Source organism: Coregonus clupeaformis, chromosome 35 (assembly GCF_020615455.1).
Source record: "Coregonus clupeaformis isolate EN_2021a chromosome 35, ASM2061545v1, whole genome shotgun sequence".
Lineage (NCBI taxonomy): Eukaryota > Metazoa > Chordata > Actinopteri > Salmoniformes > Salmonidae > Coregonus > Coregonus clupeaformis.
This window is the reverse complement of record NC_059226.1, coordinates 15146033-15156033: the sequence shown is the minus strand read 5'-3', so window position 1 is coordinate 15156033 and position 10001 is coordinate 15146033. Positions and strand designations below refer to the sequence as shown.

The 10001-nt window shown below is 45.3% G+C and overlaps 1 protein-coding gene across 1 annotated transcript in view; it reads left to right on the top strand.

The window, feature by feature from the left end:
• The first annotated feature begins 4803 nt into the window (after positions 1-4803).
• The window catches only part of LOC121550481 (neurabin-2), a 73665-nt gene continuing 68467 nt past the window's right edge, over positions 4804-10001 (top strand). The window contains exons 1-2 of the mRNA XM_041862749.2: positions 4804-5114; positions 8025-9558. Of these exons, the coding sequence (XP_041718683.2) occupies positions 8095-9558 (1464 nt within the window). The 5' untranslated portion in view covers positions 4804-5114; positions 8025-8094. The remainder of the gene's footprint in view (positions 5115-8024; positions 9559-10001) is intronic.

Sequence of the window (10001 nt, the reverse complement as noted above, 5' to 3'; positions counted from 1 at the left end):
AATTGATTCCCATTCCAAATCCAATTTTCCCTAACCCCTAACCGTAACCTCGAACCCCTAAACCTAACCCTAACTCTAACACATAACCCTCAACCTCTAACCCTAATTGTAACCCTAACTCTAACATCTAACCCTCGACCTCTAAACCTAATTGTAACCCTAAACCTAACCCCTAAGCCTAAAATAGCCTTTTCCATGGGGGGACTGGCGAAATCTCCCCACTTGTCCCAATTTTCCTTGTTTTAAAATGTTGGTCCCAACAAGGATAGTAAAACCAAATACACACACACACACACACACACACACACACACACACACACACACACACACACACACAGATAGTTAAAGCCACAATCTGTATGTAAAATTCCAGTAATTGGAATTGAGGAGGTTATTACTGTCTTGCTTTATTGCAAAACATGCTTGTTTTAGAAAGTTGTGTTGCTCTCATTGCATGTCATTCACCAGGCCCAGATATATTGGCTATAGAAATTAGGTAGGCCAACTACTTGCATTGCATGCATTTGCATTTGCTCTGTTGTTTCCATTTTTGTTAGTGACCCACTATTTGATTAATGGTAAGCATATTGTTTTTGTGCTGTCAGGAGAGTGCAGGTATTTTTTATGTCAATAGAGGGAATACTGCCATCTTGTGGAACCAGGTGGTTAAGGTCATATAGGCTAGGCCTAGTAGCGCTCTATTAACAGTAGACGTATGCACTGAGGCAAAAGAAAACAAAGATAATAAGATAGAATGGAGACCTCTAGTCTTGCCTCTGTATTTAGATGTTATTATTATTAGATATTAGAATATATTAGATTGTATTGCACCATCATAGGTCCTTATAGCTCTTCTGACCTGAGCAAAGTATTGCCAGTCACTGTTTGGTCAGTTGCTTTTCTGATGCCCCATGTCCACTAGGGATGATGTAGGATGATGTAGGATGATGAAACAACAGAGGCCATTCATTTTCAATGGAAGAAAAGCGACGAGAAGCAAAGTGGATGGGGGACCGTTGGGCGATGCGAATATGGGTTGGGAGCGTGAACAGGGCGGGAGTTAAATTGGGAAAGCTGAACTTCATGCAAAAGACTCTGCGATATCATGACGCAATTGACCAATTAAAGCTCACTATAACTTCCAGCCTCTACTGGATAGGCTGTTGATACGTAGCACTACCGGGCATGCTGTCCGCTTGCTAGCGACCACATGACGAGCCACTCTGGACAAAGCTAGCGTGGCTAGGCAAAGCATCGCTGCTTGTGGATCACAGCCTTGAGAATAAACAGTATTTTTGCTTGATGCCTGACAACATGTGCTCCACCACCACCCGCAGTCGCTATTGAGTCACTTTGGCTGTCTTTCACATGCATCACATGTTGCCTGGGGAGGCTCCATTCGTTCACAACAGTGAGTCTCCAGACAGAGCGAGACAACAGGCAGCACAAATCTGGGTCATTACTGCAGTGTGTGTGTGTGTGTGTGTGTGTGTGTGCAGTCACATGACCACGGGCAGGGGAGGCGTTGCCATGGAGACTCCTCCACAACTGTGTGTGTGTGTGTGTGTGTGTGTGTGTGTGTGTGTGTGTGTGTGTGTGTGTGTGTGTGTGTGTGTGTGTGTGTGTGTGTGTGTGTGTGTGTGTGTGAGGGCTGCACTCGAGTTGAGAGATTCAAGTCCTCAGCTGCAAACCCTAAATAGTGCACTTATTTTGCCAGAGCCCTATGGGCCCTGTTCAAAAGTACTGTGCTATGTAGGGAATAGGGTGCCATTTGAGACTTTACTCTGCTGTATTGACCCATGGTTAAACCCAAAAGATGATCATTCTGCCACTGCACATTAGAACCTGGTGCTGGAGGAAAATGATCTCTCTCTGTGTAGATTAGACAGATGGAATCCCATTATAAACTGGAACATTAAAAATGTACACTGAGTTTTTTTAGAACATGGTTTTCTCACCATGTCCTCCTCTTGAGGCCTCTGTGCCCATCAGGTCTGTTATTGGAGTGTTTTACATGCCCAAGGACGTTGTGGTGACACTGACAGGAAGAATCACCTAACCCTAATCGAACAGAAAGAAAGGCATGGGCAACAGTTATAAGAGGGTAGGCCTTCTCAAAGTAAAATGATGACGGCTGAACATGAAGACAGTGTTTGTTCTTTAAACAACAACACAAAAGGTTTACAAAAGATTACAGTATTGCAATGCCTTTATAACTAATGTCTTAACTGAAAAATACAGTATATAGCCTATGGTATTCTTTCTATAGAGGGTGAGTGAGCAAATCACATGGGTAAGAGCCTATAAAAATATGCCTATATTTTAATCTCATAAAAAATATATATTCCCCGGTGCCCAGAGAATGGTGGCGAAGTGTCTCCAAGTGCAAAATGATGACTCTATCAATTTATGAACCATAAAACAATGACATCCCTCATAGAATACACGTTTCCCTCTAATCCTGCATGTTATTGTCATGTTCAGTGGGATAGGCCTGCATTTTAAGAGATGGTTTGGTTTATTCCCTATTTTTCATTTATTTATCTATTTTTCAAGAGAGACCTTAATTAATATACATTTCTCCTATGTACATTCAGCTATCAAGTCCATATGTGCAATTAGCATAGTAATAATACACTCTTAGAAAAAAAATATGCTTTCTAAAACCTAAAAGGGTTTCCCCAGAGGATTCTACATGGAACCCAAAAGAGTTATACCTGGAACCAAAAACGGTTCTACCTGGAACCAAAAAGGGTTCTGCTATGAGGACAGCCAGCGAACCCTTTTGGAACCTTTTTTTTCTAAGAGTGTACATGATGGGTTGAATAATATCACACTCATAATCTGAGTAGAATTATTCAATACTGTATAAGGCAATAGCTCTATAAAGTGTATTCTCTGGTCAGTGCATTGGTAAATAACAACGTCATGCTCCCTGATGTGGTTAGTGGTATAGGCTACTATAAGGCATATTTATGTCAAGAGATAATTTGTTTGTAAAATACACTGAACAAAAAAATCAACCCAACATGTAAAGTGTTGGTCCCATGTTTCATGAGCTGAAATAAAAGATCCCAGAAATGTTCCATATGCACAAAAAGCGTATTTCTCTCAAATGTTCTGCACAAATTTGTTTACATCCCTGTTAGTGAGCATTACTCCTTTGCCAAGATAATCCATCCCTTGACAGGTGTGGTATATCAAGGAGCTGATTAAACAGCGTGATCATTACACAGGTGCACCTTGTGCTGGGGACAATAAAAGGCCACACTCAAATGTGCAGTTTTGTCATACAACGCGATGCCACAGTTGTCTCAAGTTTTGAGGGAGCGTGCAGTTGGCATGCTGACTGTAGGAATGTCCACCAGAGCTGTTGCTAGAGAATTGAATGTTAATTTCTCTACAATAATCAGTCTCCACATTTTAGAGAATTTGGCAGTATGTCCAACAGGCCTTACAACCGCAGACCCTGTGACCCAAGCCACCCCAGGACCTCCATATGCGGCTTCTTCACCTGCGGGATCGTCTGAGACCAGCCACCCAGACAGCTGATGAAACTGAGGAGTATTTCTGTCTGTAATAAAGCCCCTTTGTGGGAAAAAAAACCTAATTCTGATTGGCTGGGCCTGGCTCCTCAGTGGGTGGGACTATGCCCTCCCAGGCCCACCCATGGCCGCTCCCCTGCCCAGTCATGAGAAATCCATAGATTAGGGCCTAATGAAATTATTTCAATTGACTGATTAAAATCGTTGAAATTGTTTCATGTTGCATTTATATTTTTGTTCTGTATACATCAATAAAGGAAATGGAAAGACTTTTAGACAACATATGTTTAATGTAATGAAAAGGCACTATAACGCCTGTAGCCTATCCGATAACCTCGACAAGGATCTCATCTAGATTAGGCCTTCATAAACCCCCTAAACCCATAATAGATAAAGATATTTTTTGTTGTAATCTAGGAATAACGGTATTAGGCTCAAGATAAATCCAATTTATCCCTGCATTTAAAGAGCAGCTGCCCGTGGCAAATGGTGCTTGCATGGAAGTCGGACATTCTTCAAAGGATTGTTGCAATTTTACTACAAATCAATTAACAGAAACTCGTCACACTTATCACCATCGCATAAACGTTCTGACAAAACTAATAGGGGGCGAATAATCCTATGATGAAGTGTCAAAAGGAAAGTGGTGCCATTTGGAGGTGCCACTGGCTGTTGTTACACTGCTATGCACTGTACACACATACAAATAGTACTACAGGTCTAGCATACCATCCCGGCAAAATAGTCAATTGTGTTTTTGGAAGATGTGGTGATTGCTTTTGAATAGTGAGCATTAACCATTGTTCTTCTTGTGTGTTCACAGATTTTCCTCACGAGGTCACTGCCGACACTCACATTTTTGTTTCATTCCAAGGAACAGCCTGACAATGTAACAACCACTCCCCCTTCGATATATATATATATAGATGTTTTACCGTTCATCATTATACATTTTTATGATGTGTGTAACATTTCATTGGGCTATACTTTGATTGAATGTATTTCAGCTCGACCTATATGAAACTGTAGCTTTTGGCATTTCGGTCACCAGTAGGCCTAATGGTCTTGGGATATAAGGGGCTATAAACCCAATTGCCAATTACACATACCAATGTCATTTGTAATTGCGGGCTACTATTTGGGTGCTGAAATCAGTATTTATTTTATTTTTTATAAAAACTAAATGTTATGTGACGTCGGAGCTCCACTAGTCGCCGCTCAACTCCATCGTAAATCGTGGAGTTGAGTTTAATCGGCTATAAACCCATAGATTTAGCAGTCGGTTCAGTGGGCTAATAAATAATCCATAGGCCTAACTGTTCGATTATTGTCCCGAATTTATTGTGTTTTTTTGTCTATTTTGTTTTGCTCGACATCAAGGGTTAACGTTGCCTGTGATGCCATATGCTGTTGGTTGAGAGGAGAGGAGAGGAGTGGAGCGAGCGAGAGAGAAGGCATCAGTTCGCTACGCTCGCAAGGGTATCAGAAGCGAAAACAGAACGTGGACACAATGGATTCTATAAAAGACGGATCGTAACTTGAACCAACCTCTGTGAAACACTGAACAAGGTACGGTAATCAAACTTAGTAAAGATGCAACGACATTTCCTTTTTTGCTTTTATCTTGCTCGTCTAATAGAGAAAGAGAACTGTAATTCTGACTGCGGAAGATGCAGGAAGCGATGTACACATCAGGCAAGCGAGGTGTTCGAGGCCCTCAATTTCCGCAGGGTCCTAATGTTTTTGACAACACGGATTTTTGAAAGACGCACATAGGCTATTGTCTGGGATGTTTAATGAAAGTGTATTCCACAATAAATGTCCTGGATAGACAGTTTGTTGAGCAGCGCTAGCGTTTATAGCGAACTAACGTTACAGCGCTCCGTAATCCTAACTGTCTGTCTGTCTGCCAGGTAGGCTATTCGTCACAACAAAAACCTATCATAACATGACAGTCCATGATGTGTTTATTTTAGATGCTCGGTTGCACATCAGACAAAGTTTGCTACATTTTACAGACTACCTATATGGAACGTGTCGTTTCCTGATACAATGTATCGAACCGTTGTTGGACTGTAGCTGAGAAAATGACTATTTTGTGTCAAAATGACGGAATGGTCTATACGCCGAGAAGATCAATTGAATCACTGACAAAATAGCATGCTCTATGCCTAAAGACCTACGAGGAGATTTTGTTCGTGTTTTGTAGAGGATGTCATTTGTGCCATCAATGCATATAGGCTGAATGCATAGGCTGTTGCAATAGGTTATTCCATTCATGGAAATGGCACTGATCAAATAAGGATATCCGGATTCGCTGTCCAATTTAAATTAGGCCTAATGTTGGATAGATTGTCATCATAGGTATATTTAAATCCAACTGACATCATACATGACATGTAGGCTACAGCAGTCTACATAACATAGACCTATGTGTAGTGGTAGCAGGATACTGTGCTCTCTTTGTAAATACAATTACAAAATTCATGGGATATGGGGTCGCTCTGGTAATATACAATAACAGGAAACTGGATCAATGCAGTGCTGCGGATTGAAGAATAAAGTCATTGTGGCTGTTATTTGCATAATCATGGTCCAGTCTGGTATGTTTTACATGATTTGCAACAACAATTAGGCATATTTAGTCAATGACATGGTTTGAGTTACACAATATATACAAAGTATGTGACACCCTTTCAAATGAGTGGATTTGGCTATTTAAGCCACACCCATTGCTGACGGGTGTATAAAATCGAGCACACAACCATGCGATCTCCATAGACAAACATTGGCAGTAAAATGGCCTTACGGAAGAGCTCAGTGACTTTCAATGTGGCACCGTCATATGACGTCACCTTTACAACAAGTCAGTCTGCCCTGCTAGAGCTACCCCGGTCATCTGTAGGTGCTGTTATTGTGAAGTGAAAACGTCTAGGAGCAACAACGGCTCAGCCGTGAAGTGGTAGGCCACACAAGCTCACAGAACAGGACCGCCAAGTGCTAAAGCTCATAGCGTGTAAAAATATTCTGTCCTTGGTTGCAACACTCACTACCGAGTTCCAAACTGCCTCTGGAAGCAACGTCAGCACAAGAACTGTTCGTCGGGAGTTCGTCCATGGCCGAGCAGCCGCACACAAGCCTAAGATCACCATGCACAATACCAAGCGTCGGCTGGAGTGGTGTAAAGCTCGCCGCCATTGGACTCTGGAGCAGTCGAAACGTGTTCTCTGGAGTAATGAATCACGCTTCACCATCTGGGACGAATCTGGGTTTGGCAGATGCCAGGAGAACGCTACCTGCCCAATGCATAGTGCCAACTTTAAAGTTTGGTGGAGGAGGAATAATGGTTTGGGTTAGGCCCCTTAGTTCCAGTGAAGGGAAATCTTAGCTCTACAGCATGCAATGACATTCTAAACGATTCTGTGCTTCCAACTTTATGGCAACAGTTTGGGGAAGGCCCTTTCCGGTTTCAGCATGACAATGCCTCCATGCACAAAGCGAGGTCCTTACAGAAATGGTTTGTCGAGATTGCTGTGGAAGAACTTGACCCTGACCTCAACCCCATTGAACATCTTTGGGATGAATTGGAACGCCGACTGCGAGACAAGCCTAATCGCCCAACATCAGTGCCCGACCTCACTAATGCTCTTGTGGCTGAATGGAAGCAAGTGTCCGCAGCAATGTTCTAACATCTAGTGGAAAGCCTTCCCAGAAGGGTGGAGGCTGTTATAGCAGCAAAGGGGGGACCAACTCCACATTAATGCCCATGATTTTGGAATGAGATGTTCGACGAGCAGGTGTCCACATACTGTTGGTCATATGGTGTATTTGAGTGAGCATAAAGACGTTGGATTTCTATTCCTCTCTCACCCAGACTCGTGGCTCTGATTGCATGAATGAGGATTATTGTAATACATTTAGCTTTAAGACCCTGTGGTGTCTTTCTACTTGGCAGCAGCAGACCAGAAATCTTAAGGCAGCTGAGAAAAATCCTAGCGATCAAAATGATATAATGACTAACGGATACAGCACAAGTAATCCGTCACCAGTTGGATTTCTGCCAGGCCTACTCTCCAATTTGCTATCTGGGTGTTATTGTTGTAATCCCTAGACTAGTCGTATCATATTTATCTCATATCCTTCACTACAGTTCTCCTTCCTAAGTGTAGGTGAATAGATAGGGGATGTGCAGCGCCCCAGGCTGTTCCCTATTTACGTCAGAGTAAACTTCCACTCACACCCACCTGTGTGGCTTTCTATTTCTTTTCTCTCTCTTGGATTTCTCTATCATGCTCCTTTTCAAGCCTTCTCTATCCATCCTTCACTTCCTCTCTCTATCTCTCCCTTTCGTTTTCACAAACCCACTCTCGCTTCCCCACTATCGCTCAATGCTGTTCTTGCATTTGTGTCTGTCTACCCAATGTGTAGGCAGACTCCCTCAGGTGAAATTGAGTGGTTTTGTTTGTTTTTCTCATCCAGGGGGAGGAAGACAGAAGACAGAGGAGCTATGCTGTTACTGCCAAGTCTCAGTGGCTCAGTTTGATTAACCATGATGAAGACTGAACCCCCATCGGCGGGCAGTGCCAGCTCCACCCTCCGGAGCCCGTCCCCCCACAGAAACGCCTATGAGGCGGGCATCCAGGCTCTGAAGCAGGCCCATGACGCCCTGAACAACGCCGCCAATGGAGACGATGCTGCTAAGGACGGCAAGCCGCCACGGCCTCCCGGCAGGGGCCGCCGCCAGTACGGCTCCAATGTCCACCGCATCAAGAACATGTTCATGCAGATGCAGTCGCCGGGCGACGAGGATGACCCGTCCAAGGCCAATGACCAGGCGGTGCGGCTGTCCCTGCCCAGGGCCAGCAGCCTCAACGAGGACGTGAACCACAGCGCCCTGCTCAAGCTGGGTGCCACAGTCTCCGAGCGTGTCAACCGCTTCGACCCCAAGGGCGGCGAAGTCGGCGGGTCCCGAGGGGCCTCAGCAGGATACTCCAAGCTGCAGGAGACGAGGAAGATCTTTGAGCAGCGCCAGCTACAGGAGAAGCAGTCCGCCACCAACCGCATCCTGCTCAAGAAGGAGCGTCCGGTTTCGTCCGCGGTCCAGGACAGCCGACTGGACGTGGTAGTGCGCTTCAACGGCAGCACTGAGTCTCTGGACTGCCTGGATACGGTAGGGGGAGCCGGTGAGGCAGTGTCGCCTACCGTAAGCCAGCTTAGCGCCGTCTTTGAGAAGGCCGACGTGAGGAACAACCTGCACCGGCCCTCCTCCACGTCCCCGCTGCCCTCCCGAGGAGAAAGCCCCACTCCGGCGAAAACAGCAGAATGCCTCAACTCCAAAATCATCGACAGGAAGGTGCAAGTCTTGCCCCCAGGCAATCAGGAGGATGGGAGCAGTCAACTCTTGGACCAGGAGTGTTCCCCCAGAAGCCCCAAGAACAGAGCAGCTCCCCGAAATGATGAAGGCTCCTCAGGAAGTCCACGAACAGGGGACAGGACCTCTTCTGCTTCTACCGAAACCAAGCCTGAGAGGGAGAGAGGGAAGGAAGCCAGGGGCTCAAGTACCGGAGGCGAGCCTGGCAGGGAACCCATACCCGGGGACCAGGATGACTCCTCCGCACCCGAGGCAGGGAGCCGGCTGGTGCAGGCCGAGGTCCACGCCTCACTGGAAAATGGAGAGGACCCTGGGGGCCCCAACGACATGGCAGGGAGGCAGGAGGGAGAGAGGGGCCACAGGGAGGAGCCAGTGGAGGGGCCCCATTGTGAGGGACAGGAAGAGGATGGCCTGGAGGAGGAGTCTCGTAAGGAGGATTACTCGGAGGGCGACCTGGTGGACATCAGCGCGTACAGCGGCATCGGAGAGGACTCCGGCGGCAGCCAGCTGGATGAGGATGAGGAGGAGGAAGATGAGCCCTACGAGCCAGAGTCGAGCTGCTCTGAGATCCCGGGACTGCCTGCCGAGGAGGAAGCACTGCCGGAGAACAGGAAGATCTGCTTTAGCACTGGACCAATAAAGGTGAGTCTCTGGTTCAGGTGGGCAGAAATTAGGAACAGTTTATCAAGAGATGATAAGGGAAGAGACATCAATACTGGTCTGAAGTGGAGATCCGAAGCTCTCTGTAGTGGTAGACCATTATTTATATCTGTAGGTATAGTACTTAGGGGTAGTTTTATTCATAGTTTTACAGTAGTATTCAGAAGACAAAGCTCTCTGATTCATCTGTGTAGAAGTCATAAGTGTTTTAATAGTAGTTGGTTGACGCTGCCACATATTTCCCCACAGTTTACATTGGCCTACGTCTCTACACTGACACGTTTGAATGACTTTGCATTTCCTGTATTGGTGAAAACATCTTGTGAAAGCCTGTGCAAAGATTTGCATCCACATACTTCCTTCCACTTTCAAATCAAATTGTATTAGTCACATGCTTCGTAAACAACAGGTGTGGACTAACAGTG